Source organism: Pinus tabuliformis, chromosome 2_2 (genome assembly GCF_031772625.1).
Source record: "Pinus tabuliformis cultivar Carrire ecotype Pingquan chromosome 2_2, CPIR1, whole genome shotgun sequence".
Taxonomy (NCBI): Eukaryota; Viridiplantae; Streptophyta; class Pinopsida; order Pinales; family Pinaceae; genus Pinus; species Pinus tabuliformis.
In genome coordinates this window covers 7,403,721-7,428,120 of record NC_142300.1, presented here as the reverse complement: position 1 = coordinate 7,428,120, position 24,400 = coordinate 7,403,721, and the positions used below count along the sequence as shown (strand labels likewise).

General features: G+C 41.3%; 1 protein-coding gene across 1 annotated transcript; it reads right to left on the bottom strand.

The window, feature by feature from the left end:
- Positions 1–23,610: 23,610 nt before the first annotated feature.
- Positions 23,611–24,198, bottom strand: LOC149191276 (carotenoid 9,10(9',10')-cleavage dioxygenase 1-like). The gene is made up of 2 exons (XM_089404150.1): positions 23,851–24,198; positions 23,611–23,762 (listed from the first exon to the last, which is right to left on the bottom strand). Exons 1-2 carry the CDS (start codon positions 24,070–24,072, stop codon positions 23,688–23,690), a joined length of 297 nt encoding a protein of 98 aa, XP_089260276.1. The 5' UTR covers positions 24,073–24,198; the 3' UTR covers positions 23,611–23,687.
- Positions 24,199–24,400: the final 202 nt, after the last annotated feature.

Here is a 24,400-nt window from a genome sequence, read left to right as displayed (position 1 = left end):
TCTTTGGGAATCTAGCTTATTAATTGTAGTGCTTCAAGGCACTTCATCGGATAGAAGGAAGCTCTCTCTAATTTGATAGAGAAGGAAACAATCGTGAAGATTATACTTGGAGTCAATGCCACCTATCCCGGAAAGGGTGTAGGGAATGTTACCCCTCAATTGAATGAGGGTAACACGATTCATTTATAAGAAGTTCTTTATGTACCTGATCCCAAAAAGAATCCGGTGTCCATTTCGGTAATGGAAGTCAAAGGTTTCAAGGTAGCATTCATCAATGGAAAGGTATATGTTTGAAAAAGGAATTTTTCAAGATGCTTTTATTCTTGGGTTCAGGGTTGGCAATTTGTATCAAGTTGCAGGAAGTCCATTGGGGACCATGTCAGTTGACACATCTCTTTTATAGCACCGAAGGTCTGCTTATTATGGGGCCCTACTTGATGTGAGTCAGATGGTGAAAGGGATGCTTGAATTCAAGAAGAGCATGAAGGTACATGTCCGAGATGTACCGAAGGAAAACTTACAAGGGGACCATTCCCCTCATGTAGCAAGACCTCAGATGTGAAACAACCTGAGGGGTTTGAGATTCATGATTGGGAATCTCAAGCATGCAGGTGGAAGAAAGCTCTCTATGTCTTAGAGCAAACACCCCGGGTTTGATATGAGAGGATTGATAGTTGTCTGATGAAGCTGAGATTCACTAGGAGTGAAGTCGATCCAAACCATTGCTTGAAGGTTATGGATGATAGAACTCTCATACTGGTACCTTAGGAGGACGACCTCTTTCTAACAAGTGTAGACCCTCTCATTTGCAAAAGTAAGAGGGAGTTGAATTTCGGATTTGGAATGGTGAACTGCAAGCCCGTGACTACCTCAATGAAGCCTAACTTTAAGAAGTTATGCAGTAGTGATGCCGGACCTGATTTGGGAAATGCCTCTGAGTTTCATAAACTCATACTAGCATTGATGTTCTTGGTGAACTCCCGTCCGGATATATGTTTTGCAGTTAGCATGCTGAGCTCATATATGGTTGAGCCTCACTGGATTGGTGCCAAGAATCATTTGAGATATCTTCAGGGCACAATCTCTCATGGATTGAGATACACTATCAGAAATGTGAAGCTGCATGATTATTCTGATGCTGATTAGGCAAGCAGTGTGGAGGATCGCAAGAGCACTTCTGGGTGTTGGTTCTCTTTGGGTTTTGCTTCGATATCCTGGATGAGCAAGAAGCAAAAGTCGATTGCTTTGAGCACCGATGAGGCCATAGCTGTGAGTATGGCCTCCTATGAAGCTGTTTGGTTGTGGAAGCTCTTCAGTGAGATATTTGGACACGTGTTGGATAACGTCGTGATCTTCTATGACAACCAGAGGAGGATTCGATTGTTGAGGAATCCTGTGTTCTTTGATCGCTCCAAGCATATAGACATCAGGTACCATTGTATCAGGGATATGGTACATCGAGGAGCAAGAAGGTTCCATCGCATTGGGACTGATGTGCAGGTCGCCGATATTCTGTCAAAGCCCCTGGGAAAGGTCAAAATCTTGACTTTTTGAGAACGACTAGGAGTTGCGGAGACTCTCTCCTAAGGATCCTGTATGATATGGACATTGAGCTCTGGGAGCTCCGGGGGGGCTTGGGGGTACATTGTGGAGCGATGAGCAACCATAGGGTGAGTGGTTCAGCCTTCCCCTAGTGGTCTGCTATGTAGGCGGGATGAGTGGTTCATCCTTCTCCTGTCGAGACACAGTCATAGGGTGAGTGGTACAGCCTTCCCCTAGTGATTTTTCATGTACAGGGTGAGTGGTTCGGCCTTCCCTTAGGATACCCCTCGCGACATGTAGGCAGGATGAGTGGTTCATCCTTCTCCTACTGAGACATCCTACCCATGTAGTCCGGGACTCATGGGAAGTACCTCTCATCTGGCCAATGAGTAGGGAAATGAGGATAGGGACCATATTAGTACCGATGGACGCATCGTGTATCTACCATACTCCCTATGCTAGGATGATCTTGATCTGGGATCAATTGGAACCAGTGTTGTTAAAATCGCGATTTTATCGGAAAATCGCGATTTTTTCCTCCGCCCGATTAAATCGCGATTTTTATACCAAAAAATCGCGAACTTTTTTTTATAGCGATTTTTTCCAAAAAATCGCAGAGGCACGGGGCAGCGGGCTTTTAATAGGCGAAAATCGATTTTTTTTATGTCATTTTGCTGTTTGCGCGCGGAGGAGGAGGAGAAGAGGTGAGGGAGAGGAGCTGGAGGGTTTCCGTCGAATTTGGGAGCGAATCCAAGTGGTTTTAGGAGAAATCCAAGACAAGATCACCAATTTGTCCATAAAAAAGGTATGTAGATTAATTTTTTTTTGTTTTGCTTCTATAAAAACTTTGTTTTTCATTGTTTTTAAAGAATTTTTTGTAATTTTTCATTGATTTGGGATGGGTAATTTGTTATGACTATGAGAACCAATTTTTTATTTTTATTTTCTCATTTTTTTTAAACATTGTTTATTTTTTTTGAATTTTCATTGTTTTTTGGCATTTGCCATTAGCATTTGGTTGGGTAACTTGGGTTTAGAAATTGGGATTTTGGAAATAATTAACTTGTAATTTTGTAAATGCTAAATTGTAATTTGTATTATGTAATCCTAAATTCCTATTTCCTAATCCTTATTTTTAATTTTTTCCATAGGTTTGCAAATTCAAAATTCAAAAACAAACATGCCAAGAAAATCGGATCCTTTCTGGGAATATGGTGACCCTAAAACTCCGAATGATAGACAAAACTTGTATTGCAAGTTGTGTGGAAAGGAAATATTCGGGGGGGTGTACAGGTTGAAGTTCCACCTTGCACAAATCCCTGGACATGATGTGGGGCCCTGTCTAAATACAACTGCTGAAATTATCCAAAAAGCCATGAGAGCATTGGGAGAATTAGAGCACACTAGAGAGGCCAAAGAAGAACTCAAAAGGCAACTAAAAAGGTCAGCTGAAGGAAGTGGGCCAAGTGGCACTGGTTCTACTGCAGCGTCAGTCAATCCGGTAGCTGCATCATCATATTTTGTTCCTCGAACCACACCTGGTTCACAACCAACTATTGGTTCAATGCTAAAAAGAACTGAAAAAGAACAAGCTGACAAGTTGATGACAAAATTTCTCCTCTGGAGTGATATTCCTTTCAGCATTATAAGGAATAATCCATTTTTCCAACCTACTGTTGATGCTATTGCCAGTGTTGGCCCGGGGTACAAAATCCCTTCTCTTCATGATTTCAGAGGCCGGCTTCTTCAAGATGAAAAGCGTGACTGCACCCAAAGATTGGAGGATTTTAGGGCATCATGGGCACAAACAGGATGCACTGTTATGTCAGATGGTTGGACTGACCAAAAGGGGAGAACCCTTATAAACTTCTTGGTTAGTTGTCCCAAGGGGACTATGTTTATCAAATCTATTGATGCAACTCATCAAATCAAAGATGCAAGAACTTTATGTGATTTGCTGGATGTGTTTATTTTGGAGGTGGGTGCAGAAAATGTTGTCCAAGTCATAACGGACAATGCTGCAAATTATGTTGCTGCTGGTAGAATGCTTATGGACAGGCATCCTACTTTATTTTGGACACCTTGTGCTGCCCATTGTATTGATTTGATGTTAGAGGACATAGGGAAAATTCCCTTTGTCAAAGAGGTTGTTGACTCATCAAAAAGCATCACAAAATTTATTTACAACCACACATCTGTGCTTAGCTTGATGAGAAAATGCACCAACAACAAAGAGTTGGTGCGCCCCGCCATTACACGGTTTGCGACGAGTTTCATATCTCTTCAATCCCTCTTGAATTCTATGTGGGATTTGAAGAGAATGTTTCTTTCAGAGGAGTGGCGTGCTTCGTCAATGAGCCGCAAACCAGAAGGAGAAGCCGTGTGCAGACTAGTTTCATACCAGGAAGACTTCTGGGCGGGAGTGCAGGAGGTGTGCGCTGTTACTGAACCTTTGGTAAAGGTTCTTCGGTTGGTTGATGGTGAGAAGCCCGTAATGGGCTATTTGTATGAAGCCATGGACAGGGCCAAAGAAGCCATTCGGTCCTACTATGATGATAAGGGAGATGATGGGTTTCAGAGACAACTCCTTCTATGGGTAGTCATTGATGAGCGATGGAACAACACACTCCATCGTCCCATTCATGTTGCTGGGTTTTTCCTGAACCCTGCATTTTCTTATGCATGTGGGTTTAATTTTGATGTTGAGGTCGTGGAAGGATTATTAACCTGTGTCCAGAAGATGGTGAGATCTCCAGAAGAACGTATGGAGATCTCTAGACAAATTGAGCAATATAAGTTGTCAGGTGGCACATTTGGCTTTGAGATGGCTGTCATTGATAGGACGATTAAAATGCCAGGTATTTTTTAGTTTGTACTTTGTAACTTTGTTTCAAATTTCATTGTCTCTTCAAATTCCATTTTTTTCTTATGTTTATTTAAAATTTTATTTGTAATTTTGTTGTAGACGCATGGTGGAAGATGTATGGTGGCAGAGTACCCCTTTTGCAAAATCTTGCCGTACGCATCCTCAGCCAAACATGCAGCTCCTCGGGATGTGAGCGCAATTGGAGTGTATTTGAAAAAATACACAACAAGAAGCGCAATAGGTTAACACTTAAACATTTAAAATATTGCAAATTTCCAAATAAATTTTTGAATTCATTAAAGTTTTAAACAATATTTTTTTTATAATATTAATTATTAATTATTATTTCATGAACTTTGTACAGGTTGGAGTCCCATAGACTTAATGACATGGTCTATGTCTACTACAATCTTCGATTGTGGGTGAGACAACTAGAGAAGACACCTGATACGGAAGCCATCTCATTGGATGGGATTGACACCACTGCTGAATGGAGGGTTGAGACCGAGAGGCCTCTCATGGATCCCACTGATGATTGGTTAGTGCAGGATGAGGGGGAGGAGGAGGGGGAGGAGAAGGAGCAGGAGGAGGGGGAGGAGGAGGAGCAGGAGGAGGAGCAAGTGGAGGAGGAGGAGCAGGAGGAGGAGGTGACACCGCCTACCCGGGCTACCACTACCACCAGTAGAGGACGTGGTCTCCGTCCACCTCAGCCTCCTGTAGCTGCTACTACTAGTTCTTCAGCTTCTAGAGCACGTCAGACTCCACTGCCATTTCCACCAGCACAGGCACCAGCTTCTACATCTAGAGGGAAACAGAAAGTTGTGCCATTTTCTCGCAAGAGGGGCAGAGGAAATCAATAGGATTAGACTTTCATTTTATTGTATATGACATTATGACATGATGAGATACATTATCATATTTTTTGTTGATATTTTGAGGCTGAGTTGGGACTCAGGACTTACTATTCAGGACATGATTCAATGTTATGTGTGATTTTAGCGCTAGAAATGATATTAAACATCTTATATATTAGTTTTTTTATCATATTTATGTGTCAATGTATTTATTTTATGTTGTAGATGGTTTAGATATTAAAAAAATTGAAAAAAAATGAAAAAAAAATGAATATTTTTGTGCCAAACGCTTTTTTCCCGCTTTTTTCCCGCTTTTAACGATTTTTTCCGCTTTTTTCCCGGCGCCGATTAAATCCCGATCGCGCTTTGTGCAACATTGATTGGAACTGACTTCGGGTCAGTAAGAGTGATATAACTCACTCTCTTTTGGAACTGATTTCGGATCAGTGAGAGTGATATAACTCACTCTCTTTTGGAACTAATTTCGAATCAGTAAGAGTGATATGACACACTCTCTTCATCGAAACTAACTTCAGGTCAGTGAGAGTGGTATGAGACACTCTCTGTTATATGGGACTGACTTCGAGTCAGTAGAGGATGGTATGATACATTCTCGATCACTTTTTCTTCTTCATAGTTTAGCAGAGCGGAGCAGTGCAAGGCATTGATGGCAGAGATAGTACAATCTGGCAAATGGATTAGCAGATGGAGTTCTCCCTCGTTGAGAGGGAGTGTTAAAATTGGCAACTAGGGCCAAACTCCATGTGGGTCTACATATTCATGGCAGCTGATACTTTTCTTAGATTCCTCTCGTCGAGAGGTGTAGGATTGATCTAAAGATCATCTAATTCCGACATGTATTCATGGAGATATGAATTTATTTGTGTTATGGGGCAATTCGTCATGGTCGGCCAGCAACCAAATTGCCCCCACTTGTGCTCAACGTTTTAGTATAAAAAGAGGTGGCTTGCTAGTCATTTGGACGCACTCTTCTTATGATCTCTTCCTCTCCACTTGTCTTTGGGTTTTGGTGGAAGGAGTCACTAAGAGGATACGTTGCCCTAAGAGGAGTTACCCTAGCCCTACTTACAGTCAAAAGGAGAAGGCATCTACGTTGTCTTATATGCAGTCAAAATGAGGGTCTCCTAGCAGCAAGGAGGGAGTTTCTAGTAAGCCTTAAACGTTGTCCAAAAGAAGTCTATACGTTGTCCTAAACACAGTCTCCAAGCCGCAGTCAATAAGGATTTATATGCTATCATGAGATGGTGTTCTAGCAAGCCTTGAACGTTTTCCAAAAGAAGTCTATACGCTGTCCTAAACACAGTCTCCAAGCCGCAGTCAATAAGGATTTATACGTTATCATGAGATGGTGTTCTAGCAAGCCTTAAACATTGTCCAAAAGAAGTCTATTCGCTGTCCTAAAACCAGAGAACCGCAGAAGGGTATTGACTGCACCAATGTCTTGGGTTTAGGTGCAATGATGACCATGTGTAAGGACGCAACAACAGGTTGATATTCTCGACATATCTATCTCAGTATAACAATGATCTAGCAGCATGTTATAAAACCAGCTCACAAAATGATAGAAAAGATAGATGAACGCCTTAGAAATCAGCCTCTTCGAGGGGGTAACCTCCTTTACATTACACAAATGAACAATTCTTAAATGATTTAAATGACAAGACCTCCTTTCTATATATAGGAGTCTAAGGGATCATAATATAATCACAGCCGACATAACAATAATAATGTAAGGGCACAATAATAACAACAGTGGGCTTCTATGGAGCACAATAATAACAATATGGGGACTACATGGGCACAACAATATAATAAGGGGGTTGTACTAATAACAATAAGGGGTTACACTAGTAGTATAGGGACCAAACATGCCCCTCTCCTTCAAAAAGTGTTGTCCTCAACGCTTGAGTAATTCATGATACTTCTGTATAAATTCTTGTCCTCCCATGTGGAATCTTCAGCAGGTAAGTTCTTTCACTTGATGAGATACTCTGAAATTGATCTATTTCGTAGCTTTCGGTTTCTCGGTTCTGTGACTGCTTCAGGTTCCAATATAATTTTTCCTTCCTTGTCAAATTCTCGCAATATTGTTTGAACTGGGATCTTCTGCAACTTTTGAATGAGTTCTCACTCCTTTGGGCATATGGATATATGTAAGGCCTAATGTTTGAAGGAACACTTCGTGGAATCAAATGAATAGCATGATCATGATCACGAATAGGTGGGAGGCCTTTGGGAGTCTCAAATACCGTGGAATGATTGTCCAAAGCGTTTTGGATATCTGGAGAAATACATGATTTCGATGTGGGATCCTCTAGTGAACATAATTGTGCAATTACACGGCGTTGTTCTTTATTTAGAAGCTTTTTCATGCTGTTAAAGTTGATTATCTTTCCAAGTTTTCCTTCGATACCCCTCAATCCAACTTCCTTTCCTTTCCAAAAAAATTTCAAGAAAAGTTCTTGAAAATTAAAAGCTATCGTACCGAAATATTGTAGCCATTGGATTCCTAGTAAAACCTCAGCACCAGCCATTGGAATGGAAAGCATTGGGCTATTCAATACATATTCTCCCATGGATAACTTGATATTATGGCACTTTCCAGAGCAATTTATGGTTCCTCCACTTGCAACCATCACTTGACACTCTGGTGCTGGATATAGGAAGCAATACAATTCCTTGGCTATCTTACAATCAATAAAATTATGGGTACTGCCCGAACCAATCAACACTCTTACCTTTTTCTTCTTGATATGTCCTACTATTTTGATAGTTTGAGGAGTGGTAATTTCTTCCAATGCATTACAAGATATGGTCGGATTGATTTCTTGAGACTCGATGTGATCTTTCAATTCTTGAACATTTTTCTTCTTGATATGTCCTTCTATATTGATAGTTTGAGGAGTGGTAATTCCGTCCAATGCATTACAAGATATGGTCAGATTCATTTCTTCTTTCTCGATGTGATCTTTCACTTCTTGAACCTTTTTCTTCTTGATATGTCCTTCTATCTTGAGAGTTTTAGGAGTGGTAATTCTTTCCAATGCTTTACAAGATATGGTCAGATTCATTTCTTCTTTCTCTGGGGTTGGTTCCTGGTGTATATACTCTTTCTTTGACGTTTCTTGATCATTTTCTTCCTCCTCTCCACAATCAATGTAAAATAATTTCTTTTCAACGCACTTATGACCTGTAATGTATTTGTTATCACAATTGTAACAAAGCCCTTTTTCTCTTTTTTCTTCCAATTATTGCGGTGTAACCCTTGTAGGTTGTGGAAGGCTAGGAGAAACAACACTTCCCTCTTTATAATTGTGAGGGGTAGACTTCCTTGTTGCTATAATTTTGCTTTCCACTTTGTAACAAAGTCCTTTTTCTCTTTTTTCTTCCAATTGTTGTGGTGTTGCTCTAAAGAAGGTGTTGCTCTTTGTATCCTCATAATGTGCTATCATTTCCTCCATGAAAATTGACCACGTAACAAGTTGTTTACGAGAACAAAGCCCTTTATACCATAAAAAATGATCCGGTTCTAAATATGAAGATGCAATACATACCTTTTGTAACAGTGGTACACCATGTAGATCAAAATATTGCTCCATCTGTAGTATCCAATTTACTGGATCCTTTCCATCAAACTTCCTCATATCGCCTTTTCTTGATTTCAGGAGCTCGATCTTGAAATGACTGTAACTCTGTACTTTCAGATCTCAAAGTTCTGAAATTGTCTCCTGTAGTAGCCCTCTAAGTCCTCTTTCTAACCCCGCAAGTCTTATCAGAATTTGATTCTCCAAGAAAGAGTTATGCCCAATCTCCTAAGATGACCTGATTATATAATGTTTCAGTAGAGCGAACTTGTACGACGTTCCACGTGTCATTGTTTTGACCTTTGGATCTGAAAACTATGCACAGAAAACTACAGTCCGTCCTCTTTCTGTAACTTCTTACGAAATTTCAATTTGTTGCTCAGAGAGAAAGTTATGACGATTTTCCCAAGGTCACCTGTTTAGGATGTAATTCGGGAGTCTGCAAAAACCCTAACTTCCTCAAATCATATATCCGAAAATATAGCGAGACAAGATCTGAAATTCGGACTCGAGATTCAAAACGATTGCTTCTCAAATGGGTTTTTTCTTTAGCTTCTGAAACTTCATAGTGAAAAGGTTATAGCGAGAACACCACGATGACCTGCTTTAGATGAAATTCAAGAGTTTGGAAAAACCCTAACTTCCTCAGATCATATCTCCGCAAATATAGCGCGACAAGATCTGAAATTTGGCCCTGAGGTTCAGCGAGAGTTTTCCTCAAATGGGTTTTGTTTTTAGCTTCTGAAACGTCGCAGAAAAACAGTTATAGCGAAAATCCCACGATGACCTGTTTGGAGCAGCGAAACCCTAAAATCCAAAGCTCTGATACCAAATGTTATGAAACCAGCTCACAAAATGATAGAAAAGATAGATGAACGCCTTAGAAATCAGCCTCTTCGAGGGGGCAACCTCCTTTACATTACACAAATGAACAATTCTTAGATGATTTAAATGACAAGACCTCCTTTCTATATATAGGAGTCTAAGGGGTCATAATATAATCACAGCCGACATAACAATAATAATTAAGGGCACAATAATAACAATAGTGGGCTTCTATGGGGCACAATAATAACAATATGGGGACTACATGGGCACAACAATATAATAAGGGGGTTGTACTAATAACAATAAGGGGTTACACTAGTAGTATAAGGACCTAACACAGCGGTCATGACATACGTTGATCATGGTGAAGACTAGACAGTGAACAGCAAACTATGTATATGTATATGCATTACAGCCTTGCCATAACTCTAAAGGTGTAATAGGTCTTGGAGATGTATAAGAGATCCTAGGCATACCTATGAATGGAGACAGACAGTCTCAAGAGGTATCATTCGAATCTAGCATGATGCAGTCTTGATGTACTTCCAAGAATAGTAACAACCTTAGCCTTGATACAATACATCGTCTCACTCTACAGTAAGGCACAGGCACAAGATATGATCTTGGAGTTAAAGATCATGATCTCAATGAAGGTTACATCAGTGGTAATCTTTGAAACAGTGACGCATAGTGCAGCATGGTGCAGCACAGTGATGATGGATATGGTGATGGCACAGCATAGTGCACAGTGACAGTGGTGCAGCGCAATGATGCATAGTGCAGCATGGTGTAGCACAATGATGATGGACATGGTGATGGTGTAGCATGGTGCAGCACAGTGATGATGGACATGGTGATGGTGCAACATGGTGCAGCACAGTGATGATGGACATGGTATGATGGTGCAGCATGGTGCAGCACAGTGATAGGTACAGCAAGGTGATGGAATCACCTGAGTCCAGATCAGCTACCTCATGTGACATCTTCTTAGAGAAGATCTCTGCTCTTATTTTTGATAAGTCAAAATGTTGACTTCTGATGTATATGTACTATCTCTCTCTCTGTTGAACTATTGAAGAACACATAAGAAGAATTGATCAAGGGTTTCCCCACATTGGGGTTTGTCCCTGGCTGGCGCCACATCTTGTGTCCTCTTGTCTTGACTTGTTTTCTGCGATTTATGTTTATGTTATATCTGTGTTTCACTATCATGCTAAATGTGATTGCTAATCTGGAATTGATATTGAGCTAATATGGAAAATTGAAGTAAATTTGCTCTCAGCATAGAACATGCCTAAAACTTAACAGTTACCTATGTCGATGACCAAAATAATTGCATCAACATGATAAGAAGAAACCAATTCATAAACAAAGCAAAAAATCATTGCCCCAGTTTTAGTATCATGCTTTGTAAGCTCTCATTCATTTGTGGTTCTTATCTATGTGATGTCCATAATATTTCCAAGTCTTGATAACAATAGTAATCTAATTTTAAGGTCACAACCTAGCCAAACACCAAATTGACTTTTAGAACCCCATTGTTTGTGGAATAAGAGACCTCCTCCATGCAATGATTTGACTATTTAATCAATGGAGGTGTGCATACCCTACCCCTCTCTAGATTTGAACTCGTCACCTCCTAGGAGGAAACACATGTTCTTAACCATCAATCCCACTCCAATTATATATCCAATGATTGCAATTTCATTCCACATCAAACACTCCTTCTCATATTAATCTCCTCTTTTGTCAACTAACCTATGGTCCAAAAGTCCTAGAATGGGGTGAGAATCATCGTTTAAGTGTAGGAAGGGACGGCTCCACTACCGTCACCCCACTCACTTGAGGGATGAGGCATGGCTATCCCACTCACTACATGACCCACACTCATTACCATGATGATCCACGACAGGCTCAGTATCATTACTTATTTAATGACTCCGAGTGGCATTCCAGAGAACTCTCTCATTGATAGCATGGTGAGGTATAGCCTAGGCTAGATAAGGAATACCATTCTCATCCTTGTCGAGTTGTGCCTACGACTCTTACTTTGGCAACTTCCCCCACCTGGACTCGGTTTCCACTCGCGCACAGTTGTTTCCATTTCCCTGAGCCTACTATTCGACTCTTTCCCAAATGGAATTTCGAAGATTCTAAGCAAGGTGGTTGTTGGGCTACGTTTTAGTAGTCTTGAGGGGAGGTCGATTGCTATAGGTGTGGAGTGCCCCTGTACCAGTTGGGTTGGCAAGGCTACTAGGTCCGTACACCTTATCAGTCGCAGTGGCCACTCTCAAGGATGCATTGGCACTCAAGTATTTCAAAGACCTATTCTGTTTACACTGAATTTTATGTTTATTATGGTTGTTGGCTTTATGTGTCAATGGAAACATCCTCTTTTTTGGAACATATCCTAGTTTGGTATGGTGGTAGCCTCGGTCCTAGCTCTTTCTTGCTCTGGATAGTATGCCACCTCACTTATCTGTTCACTGGTATTTACTCTATTCTACATTCTAAGCCTATGAAGGTTAGCTTTTTCCTAACTAGAGTCGCTCTTCCTCAATTGTTAATGCCCCAGGGAGGTTCTCTCTCTTCTTTGTTTTCTAGTTGTTACAGGCCCCTCACTGCCCTGTCTCTCGTTCACCGCACCTTCAGGGAACAACCTTATGCATCCACCCTCTCACAGTCACCTTCACTCCATCTTGCCCCCTCAACCATGCCATGACAAAGAGCCCAAAGCCACTGTGGTTCCTCCAGCAAAATGGAAGAGAACGCAAGAGCTCACCTTTATGCCCATAATGCAATTCGCCGCTATCAGATCTAGACTCCTTGTAGAAAATTATTGTACTGTTGTAGCCCACCCAGTTTCAAGTTTTTGCATGGTTTAATGCCCAAAAAACGTCATAAACATATGACTGATATAAAATTAAATTGCATTTAACTTGAAACAAAATGCTACTCTACTATTCTCTACTATTTTTTTTACTTTTCAGCTGATATAAGGAATAAATGTAAGCACACGCACATAAAATTTAGACACTTATTTTTTATCTAAGACCCTGGAAAAACCCACAAAAGGAAAATCAATTCTAAAGGAGGATTTTATTTGCTTCTTAAGGAAATTTGTACAACAAGAAATTTGGACTTATCTCTTCCCTTAAAGGAGTGCCTCTGAAATCATCTTTCCTCCAAGTTCTGAACTGATATTTCTTACACACAGTCAGCTCTCTTCAAGCAGAAAATTCGGGTCACTTGACAGCTCCTTATACACAAAGATTCGAGCCACTTGACAGTCATGATTTGCATGGAAACTCAGGCTTATATACCAGCAAATATACACACAAATTTATGGCTGTTTCCTCCCTGAACTGTGTACTAAAACACTCTCAGAATCTGACCTGAAAATTTCGCTGACACTGCCGAAAATTCTATGGAAAGCGAGTCGACAAACTTCAGAAAATTTCTGCTGGATGTACGTTGTTTCAGAGCAAGAAACAACTCATTCAGACCTGCAAAATGCCCTTGACCTATGTGCTAATGATGGTTGTAGCTACCTCCTTGAGACTTGAGCCCTCCTCAAGACTTTAACTCAACCTCCAAGGGAGATTTGAACTGCTGTTTGTTTTCTTCCTTGTTCTCTGCTGTAGAATTTTCTCACAAAACTCTCTTCCTCCTCTCAAGCTCCTTGTTCTTCCTCTCCTCAAACCTCTTGAGAATAATGAGCAAAAACCTTTTCCTTTTTCTTTTTGTCTTCTCAATAGAAAGGAAAACCTAACCCTATTGATCAAGGGTTGAGATTAAATCTCAACCCATGAGATCAAGTACCCCACTTGACCCCCTCTCTCGTGTTGTCCCCCTCACGTAAAAAAATCCTAGTCACTTTAATATGTTTTGTACCATGTGCACTTTTTCTCTCATAAAGTCCCTTTTAAAATATAAAAGTCACTTTAATATTAAAATGCACTTAGCACTTATTTTCCCTAAAGTCACATTTAAAACATAAAGTGACTTAATTGAAAAGTACCTAACCCATGTACGACCTCATAAAATGACTTTACCCCATGACATTAATAAAACTCATAATGTCACATGACAAAAAGGTTATTAATGTGTCTTCCTAGGCCAAAAGGATAAATGCCTAGGAAACACTTCCTTGGTACCATTTTTCTCAACACTCCCTCTTACCGAGGAAGTTGTTTCCCACCACTCCATCTTTATCTCTGAAGTGGATATGCTCACCCCTTGGTACCATCCTGTCACCCACTACTCTCGCCACATCACCACCCAACCTCTCTGGTGGTCTGCTCTCCCTCACTGACTCATGTGCTTCCTTCAAGGTACCATAAAGCCTTCTCAGCTTCCTCCTCCCTGAAGAAGTCTCCTACACAAGTGTGGGAGCCTCATCTCCATCCCCTGACACCTGTGGCCCTAATGAAGATGCCCCTGTGGCCTGTAGTGATCTTGTACTCAAAGTTCCTACACTCAGAGATCCTGATACCTATGAAGATGCCCCTGTGGCCTGTAGTGATCTTGTACTCAAAGTTCCTGCACTCAGAGATCCTGACACCTGTGTACCTGTCATCCCAGAAGCCAGTAATCCTCTTGACCTCTGTAAACATGTACCAATGGACCCTGAAACCTGTAGTGCGCTCCCCTGCCTAGGAGCTTGCTGCTCTACACAATCACCCTCCTGTGACCTCCTCATGGTCCTGGTAGGCTGAAACATGAATCTGTAAAGTCTCCCATCACGAACACCAATCACTCTAGCAAATGTTATGCTAGATCCCACGAGATACATCAACACCTATCCATCCCGGAACACCACAACATATCCCTTGTCCTCAATACAAGAAACCGATATCAAGTTCCTCCTCAACCCCGATACATAAAGGACCTTCGTCACATTTAGAGGTGGCAATGACTCCCTTTGAAAGGATACAGTCCCCACTCCTGTTACTCTAACCCTAGTGTCATCTCCAAGCACCACCTCCAAGTCTAAACCCTCTGTAAGACTTGTAAAGTGCTCCCTCACTCCAATCATATGGCAAGATACTCCACTGTCTATAAGCCAGACACTCGTGGATATAGGACTAGTGGCTAAGCTCACCACCAGCGCAAACTCTGACTCAAATCTCGAGGTGAACTCCTCCACCTCAATTGATGTTGCCACATCCTTCTTCTTCCCCTTCTTCTCGAGACACTTGGAAGCATAGTGACCCATCTTCCCACAAGCAAAGCATCTCACTTTGCTCATGTCCTTCTCGAACTTCTCTTCCTCCTTCTGCTGCTTGGCCCCACTAGTGGACCCTTGCTTCTTCTTCTTGCCCTTAGTCGCAAGGGCAACATTCTCCTCCTCACCTCCCCCACCACTCTAACTGTCAGCCTTGGCACTCCTCCTGATCTCCTCCTGGATGAAATCGTCCACATCCTCCTCCAGTCTAGTAAGTGCTCTCTAGCCACAATGCCATGTATGAATCCATCCCACTACTAGGTGAAACCATCTAGTGTGATCTTGACCAACTGGTCCTTAGGAATAGCCTCTCCCACTACAGCCAACTCATCTCTCACCTGAGAGATCTTGGTGAGGTATGAGGTCACTGTGTCGGTTTTGGTCATCTTGGTACTTTTTAGCTTCTGCCTCAACACCATCTTCCTATTCTCATTGGAACTCTGGTGTAGTGTGACTAGGGACTCCCACATCTCGTAGGCAAACTTCTTCCCAGTCACATGAGGGAATAGGTGGTCTTTGATGGCATCGAGAATGATTCTCTTCGCTTTTACATTCTTCTTGTTGAACTCACTCAACTGAACAAGATCTGTAGGAGGTTGCATGGCATTCTCCACAATGTCCCATACCTCCAACTCCTCAAACAAAAGCATCATCCTCTCCTTCCAGGGGCCAAAAAAAATTTCCCCTGCCAATCTGTGCTCCACCCTTATACCAGTTGCCATGACCCTCCAACCAACACAAAATTTCAGACCTCTGAAGATTGTAAACTCCTCCCTCTCAACCAACAGTCCTTTGGGTTTCAAAAGGTGTTTTTAGGCCTATCTTCTCACTGTTTTAGCATAAGTTACATGTTGGTCTAATATACCAATTGATGTTCTCCTCAAATCTGAAGATATTAAAATTGGCAACTAGGACCAAACTCCATGTGGGTCATCTTATTTATGGCAACTGATATTTTTCTTGGATCCCTCTCATCGAGAGGTGTAGGATTGATCTAAAGATCATCCGAATTCGATAAGTATTCATGGAGTTATGAATTTATTTGCATTATAAGACAATTCGTCAAGGTCAGCCAGCAACCAAATAAACCCCACATGTGCTCAATGTTTTAGTATAAATAGAGATGGCCTTCAAGTCATTTCAACACACTTGGATCTCTTCCTCTCTCTACTTGTCTTTGGGTTTTAGTAGGAGAAGAGATCCTAAGGAATAACGTTGCTCTGATCCAGAGGGCAGAAAAGCCGGAAAAGCGAGAAAAGCCGGAACTGCCGGAAAAGCCAAAACTGTCGGAAATGCCGAAAAAGCCGAAACTAATGGAAAAGCCGGAACTGCCGAAAAAGCCAGAACTGTCGGAAAAGCCGGAAATGTCGGAACTGCCGGAAAAGTCAGAATTGTCGGAAAAGTCGGAAATGTCAGAACTGCCGGAAAAGCTGGAACTGCCGGAAAAAACGGAACTACGGGGACTGCCAAAATCGCTGAGAACAGCCAGAATTGCCGGGAACAGCCGGAACTGCCGGGAACTGCCGAAGTAGCCGGAGCATCTGTCTCCTAAGGAGAGCAGCATGTAAGGGACAGCTAACTAACATTGGGACAATTGTATGGTACTTAGCAGCAAATACACCAAGCATGCAATGTTACAGCGAGCATTCAAGGGACAACTAGCATGCAACAACAAGCATGCTAAGGACAACAAGCATGCTAGGGACAACAAGCAAGCAAGGGACAACAAGCAAGCAAGGTGCAACCAACACATAGGTCAGGATGGCAACATGGTGCAGCAATGGCACATAATGCAGTACAGTGATGGGTATAGTCATGATTAATGAAGCGTGATGAGATACAACATAGTGATGATGGGTGCAGCATGGTGCAGCGCGGTGAGGTGCAGCATGATGACGAAATGCAACACAACGATAGGTGAAGGAGTCACCTTGGAGAATTAGTTGAAGCAGCATGTCTTCAACTGATCTCATGTATCATCTTCTTAAAAATGATCTATGCTCTTATCTAGATAAGTCAAAGTGTTGACTTCTGTTGTAAACGCACTATCTCTCTCTCTCTCTCTGCTGAACTATTGAAGAACATATAAGAAGAATTGATCAAGGGTTTCCCCACATTGGAGTTTGTCCCTAGCTAGCGCCAAATCTTGTGTCCTCTTATCTTGGCTTATCTTTTGCGATTTATGTTTATGTTCTATCTGCAGTTTACTTTAATGCTGATGTGATTGCTAATTTGGAAAAGGTATGGAGCTAACTATGAAACTTGAAAGGTATCAGAGCTGAGGTGAAGACAATGCCCAAGCAAGAGTAAAAGAGCAATCACCGAAGACAGTTGGGAAAGGACAAAAGGATCAGTGGATTCTTCATCCCTCTTCAAATTCACCAAAAGTGAAGTCGAAGCAGAGAATATTATCAGAATGGCGCAGCGGAATATGGCCTACCTAAAGATCACTTCATTGGAAGACCGGATCTCAGGGTGGAAGGAAAGGCAGATAACTAGTTCGGCCATTATGCGAAGGAGTGTCCAAATGGCAGGGACACATCACTTGATGATGATAACAATCATTCCAGGGACATCTTCAATGATCAAAGGAATGACAGGTAATGCAAGTCATCAAGGAAATGGCCGACTCTTCATAGAAAGCAAGGAACCCCAGGTATGAAGAATCAAATGTTGTTTCTAATAAGATAAAGAAGCGTTATCTTGTATTGGCCCTCTCCTTCAGATTCTTTGGGAATCTGGCTTATAGATTGTAGTGCTTCAAGGCACTTCATCGGATAGATGGGTGCACTCTCTAATTTGGTAGAGATGGAAACAATCATGGGATTATACTTGGAGCCGATGCCACCTATCCCAGAAAGGGTGTAGGGAATGTTAACTCTCAATTGAATAAGGGTAACTCGATTCATTTACAGAATCTCTTTTATGTACCTGATCGCAAGAAGAACCTAGTGTCCATCTCGGAAATGGAAGTCAAAGGTTTCAGGGTGGCATTCATCGATGGAAAGGTACGTGTTAAAAAATATAATTTTCAAAGATGCTTTTTCTCATGGGTTCAAGGTTGGCAATTTGTATCAAGTTGCAGGATGGTCCATTGGGGATCATGTCAATTGACATATCGCATCTATAACACCGAAGGTCTACCTATGGGGCCCTACCTGATGTGAGTCAAATGGTGATAGGGATGTCTGAATTCAAGTAGAGCATGAAGGTACATGTCTGAGATGTACTAAAGGAAAATCTTATAAGGGGACCATTCCCCTCATGCAGCAGGTCCACAAGTTTGGAACAACCCGAGGAGTTTGAGATTCATGATCGGGAATCTCATGTATACAGGTGGAAGAAAGCCCTTTATGGCTTGAAGCAAAACACCCCGGGCGTAGTATGAGAGGATTGATAGTTGTTTGATGAAGCTGAGATTCACTAGGAGTGAAACCGATCCAAACCATTACCTGAAGGTTGTGGATGATAGACCTCTCATACCGGCACCTTATGAGGATGACCTATTTCTGACAGGTGCAAACCCTCTCATTTGCAGAAGTAAGAGGGAGTTGGATTTCGGATGTGGAATGATAAACTGCAAGCCTGTGACTACCTCGAGGATCTTAACTTTCAAAAGTTATATGGTAGTGATGTCGGACCAGATTTGGGAAATGCCTCTGAGTTTCATAAACTCATTTGCGTTGATGTTCTTGGTGAACTTCTGTCCGGACATATGTTTTGCAGTTAGCATGGTGAGCTCATATTTGGTTGAGCCTCACTGGATTGGTGCCAAGAATCTTCTGAGATATCTTCGGGGCACAATCTCTCATGGATTGAGATACATTGCTGGAAATATGAAACTGCATGATTATTCAAATGCTGACTGGGCAGGCAGTGTGGAGGATCACTAGAGCACTTCTCAGTGCTAGTTCTCTTTGGATTCTGCTTCGATATCATGGATGAGCAGGAAGCAAAAGTTGGTTACTATAAGCACCGTTGAGACCGAATACATAGCTACGAGTATGATCTCATGTGAAGCTGCATGGTTGCAGAAGCTCTTAAGTGAGCTGTTTGTACACATAATGAATACCATTGTGATTCTCTGTGACAACCAGAGGGGGGATTCAATTATTGAGGAATTCCGTATTCAATGATTGCTCCAGCAGATAGACATCAGATACTGCCTTATCTGCGATATGGTAAGTCGATGAGCAAGGAGGCTCCATCGCATTGACACTAATGTACAGGTCGCAGACATTTTGTCAAAGCCCCGGGGAAAGGTCAAATATGTGCCCTTCCCGAACGACTTTGAGTCGTTGAGAGACCTTCTTATAAGGGTCTTGCATGTTGCATGCATTGAGCTCTGGGAGCTCTAGGGGGCTTGGGGTACTTACTGGAGAAACATACGACCACAGAGTGACTCACCCTCCCCTGGTGGTACGCTATGAACAGGATGATTAGTTCTTCTGTGGGTCAGGATGATTAGTTCTTTCGTGGCGACTATGGAACAGGATGATTAGTTCTCCTGTGGGCCAGGATGATTTGTTCTCCATGGCGACTGTGGAACAGGATGATTAGTTCTCCTGTGGGCCAGGATGATTTGTTCTCCATGGCGACTGTGGAACAGGATGATTAGTTCTCTTGTGGGCCAGGATGATTAGTTCTCCGTGGCATCCACTGACAGGATGATTCATTCTCCTGTGGACAGGATGATTAGTTCTCCTGTCGAGGCATCCTACCCATGCAATCTGGGACTCATGGGAAGTACCTCTCATCTAATCAATGAGCAGGGAAATGAGGACAGGGACCATAGTAGTACTATCGATGGACGCATCGTTGTATCTACAGTACTCCCTATGCTAGGATGACCTCCATTGATCTGGGATCAATGAAACTGATCTGGGATCAATATGAGTGGTTTGAGACACTCTCTTGTGACATTGATCTAGGATCAGTATGAGTGGTTTGAGACACTCTCTTGTGATATTGATCTAGGATCAATAAAACTGACTTCGGGTCAATAAGAGTGATGTGACACACTCTCTTCAGATGAAACTGACTTCGAGTCAATAGAGAATGGTATGAGACATTCTCGATCAATTCTTCTTCTTCATGGTTCAGCAGAGCAGAGCTCAGCTGATCAAAGCAGAGCTTAGCAGATCAGAGCAGAGCAGAGCAGTGCAGGGCACTGATGGTAGAGATAGTACAGTCGGACATATGGATCAATGGATGGAGTTCTCCCTAGTTGAGAGGGAGTGTTAAAATTGGAAACTAGGGCCAAACTCCATGTGGGTCATCTTATTTATGGCGACTGATATTTTTTTTGGATCCCTCTCATCGAGAGGTGTAGGATTGATCTAAAGATTATCCGATTCGGATAAGTATTCATGGAGTTATGAATTTATTTGCGTTATAAGACAATTCCTCAAGGTTGGCTAGCAACCAAATAAACCCCACATGTGCTCAACATTTTAGTATAAATAGAGGTGGCCTTCAAGTCATTTCAACACACTTGGATCTCTTCCTCTCTCTACTTGTCTTTGGGTTTTATTAGGAGGAGACATCCTAAGGAATAACGTTGCCCTGATCCAGAGGGCAGAACTGCCGGAAAAGCCGAAAACATCGGAATTGCCAGAAAAGCCGGAACTGCCGAAAAAGCCAGAAACGTCGGAATTGCCAGAACTGCCGGAAAAGCTGGAACTGTCGGGACTGCCAGAACTGCCGGAAACAACCGGAACTGCCGAAACTGTCGGGAACAGCCGGAACTACTGGGAACAGCCGGAACTGTCGGAACTGCCGGAAACTGCCGAAACAGTCGGAGCATCTATCTCTGAAGGAGAGCAACATGCAAGGGACAGCTAACTAACATTGGGACAGTTGTATGGTACTTAGCAGCAAATACACCAAGCATGCAATGTTACAGCTAGCATGCAAGGGACAACTAGCATGCAACAACAAGCATGCTAAGGACAACAAGCAAGCAAGGTGCAGCCAACACATAGGTCAGGATGGCAACATGGTGCAGCAATGGCACATAATGCAGTACAGTGATGGGTACAGTCATGATTAATGAAGCATGATGAGATGCAGCATAGTGATGATGGGTGCAGCATGGTGCAGCGCGGTGAGGTGCAGCATGATGACGAAATGCAGCACAACGATAGGTGAAGGAGTCACCTTGGAGAATTAGTTGAAGCAGCATGTCTTCAACTGATCTCATGTATCATCTTCTTAAAGATGATCTATGCTCTTGTCTAGATAAGTCAAAGTATTGACTTCTATTGTAAATGTATTATCTCTCTCTCTCTCTGTTGAACTATTGAAGAACATATAAGAAGAATTGATCAAGGGGTTCCCCACATTGGGGTTTGTCCTTGGCTAGCGCCACATCTTGTATCCTCTTGTCTTGGCTTGTCTTCTGCGATTTATGTTTATGTTCTATCTGCAATTTACTTTAATGCTGATGTGATTGCTAATCTGGAAAAGATATGGAGCTAAATGTGAAAATTGAAATAAATTGCTCTAAGCATACATAGAAGATACCTAAAATTAACAGAAGATTCCTTTCTCAGATCTAGAGCTTCCCAAGCTCTGATACCATGTAGAAAATTATTGTATTGTTGAAACCCACCTAGTTTCAAGTTTTTGCATGGTTTAATGCCCAAAACCCATCATAAACATATGACTGATATAAAATTAAATTACATTTAACTTGAAACAAAAGGCTACTCTACTATTTTTTTTACTTTTCAGTTGATACAAGGAATAAATGCAAGCACACATACATAAAATTTAGACACTTATTTTTGGTCAAAGACCCTAGAAAAACTCATGTTGCCCACCTCACTTAAAGAACTCTTAATCGCTTTAATATGTTTTGTACCATATGCACTTTTTCTCTCATAAAGTCACTTTTAAAATATAAAAGTCATTTTAATATTAAAATGCACTTTGTACTTTTTCCCCATAAAGTCACATTTAAAATATAAAGTGAATTAATAATTAAAAAGTACCTAGGCCATGTACCATCTCATAAAGCTACTTTACCCCCATGGCATTAATAAAACTCATAATGTCACATGACAAAAAGGTTATTAATGTGGCTTCCTAGGCCAAAAAGATAAATGCCTAGGAAACACTTCCTTGGTACCATTTTTCTCAACACTCTTGAGAATATTCAACAGGAAATTGTTCATGCTTTAGCAAATTTCTTGCAGACAAGGATGAACTTACTAATGCAGAGGTATTGACATGAATGGTTGAATGGATTCTGATTGAGGTCACAACCAAGGACACGAAAACCAGTACCTATGCACTATTGAACTTTACTAGAACATCACGGCACTTCTTGGCAAGGTTCTTTCGGAGCACAATGAGCTAAAATAGAAAGTCTTATAAAGTTGGATGAGCTCCAAATCGAGCACAAAGTTATGGGCCTCGAACATAAGGTTATGGCTCTTAGGCTGGCTCAAATCGAAGACATTCTAAATCCATTCTGAAGCCATTCTGAATGTTGACTCAAATCACGGGAAAGGTCTAGCTTTGCCAAGAACCCCAGTTGAGCCCATTCACATCTCCACCTCTTCCTGAATAGCTGTCATCGCTTACACTCTTGCTGGTTTAATTTCCCATATAGACAAATAAATTTTATCATTTTACAGTTTTTTCAAGTCATATTTTATTGTTTATGCTCAGCATATTAAAGTATATGCTATCAATAGTATAGATGTTAGTAGGCTTGGTGGAAATTGGTTCAACCAATGCTCATTTTTTGTTGAACTTTGGACAAAAGATCTCTTTTTCCAGCAATGGTTTGGTTTCCCCAATGGCAGGCCAAGGCGATAAAGGATTAGTTATCCATCTAATATTTTCCAGTGAATAACAGAAGTTACTTAATCTACCAAAAAATAACTATAGTCTAATAGTTAATTGGTGGGATTTTTCCACACGCAACCCTCGTTTGATTCCTAGTGGATGGCGCTCTCACTTCTTACTTAGGAATCCTTGGAGCAACATGTCCCAAGATATAAGGTTGATAATCTGATAATGGATTTTGGAGAAAATGAATTCCTTATCTAACCAAAACATTAAAAAAAAACTTATTGCTAAGGAAAAAAACCTTTATCCCTTTAAGCATGTTATCAAATAATATTTTCTATGTCACAAGGCTCACAGAACTTCAACTTTGAAATTTGAAATTCAATGAACCTAAAAAAAAATTGTTGACATTTATCCACAAAACTTCAACTTTGAAATTTGAAATTCAATGAACGTAAAAAAAATTGTTGGCATTTATCCAACCTCATAACCTTTGACTAAATTAGCAACTCAAACTTATAACCTCATATCACAACTCAAATTTATAATCTATCCTCATAGTTTTAATATCCATCCTAACATTTGTTATATTTACTAATATTATTTCCTTCTATATCTGTATTCACTTCAAAATTTATATAGAAGATGCTAGTAAGAACCATGGTCGTCCACACAAAACAATCCACCATGAGTCTATAGCTCATTTTGTGTAGTCTATATCTTATATTAAGTAGAACATATCTTGAATCTACATACTCTAAACAAGCCAACTGAACTCAAATTATTCTTTAAAATAAATGACAAATTATGACAAAATTACCGAACAGAGTTTGGGCACAAAGAAAAATAATCTCGTGTTTTATTCTTTTCCAATGAAGAATAAGTTCGATCAGAGCCAGAATTCCACTGAAAATCAATCCGAAAACAGACCATACAACTTTTGAGTTGTGTTGAAAATGCATTACTTACCAGTGATAGCCAGCTACCGGTGCGAATTTCGGATTGGGACCAACGCGCACGAACTCTCCATCCAAGCAACTCTGAAAGGCAAACCCTACGATTCAAACTTAAAAGGTCTAGAGTTTGTGGTATGATAAGTTGGGAGAGTGAAAGGAAAAGTTAAATTACAGGAAGTTGCCCAACAACAGGCAGGTGCGATTTGGGGGCAGTTTCCGAGACTGGAGCGAAGTTCCCCAAAAGAAAATGCAGAGGCTTCTTGGAACTATACAACTCAGAAGTTTCAACCACCAGTTTCTCCACCATGTCCACCAGCCACGAGACGACGCCCTTTTTGGGATGGGGATTTACGGCCTTGTAACCCTTGCTGCCATCTTCCGCCACAGTCCCCATGGTGGGATTTTGGATCTTCGCTGCGATTTTACGGTATTTGTGTTTGATCAATCTCCCCCTGGGAATGTTTCGATATGGTCAGCTCCATTTTCTCTTTGATGTCTTCAGCGCTGTTGTGGTGACACGTATATCTCCATTGTATTCATTTTATCCTTTTGCGCGCGGGAGGCCATGTGATACCATCATGCCGTCATCTCGTAAGGTTATTATCTTTGGAAATGACATGCTATTTTGACTATATCACTTCAACATCTGCACAACCTTTTGTATTATTATCGGAGTTGTCTATAATGCGACTTTTTGAGATTCCGGTGACGGAATCCGGCGG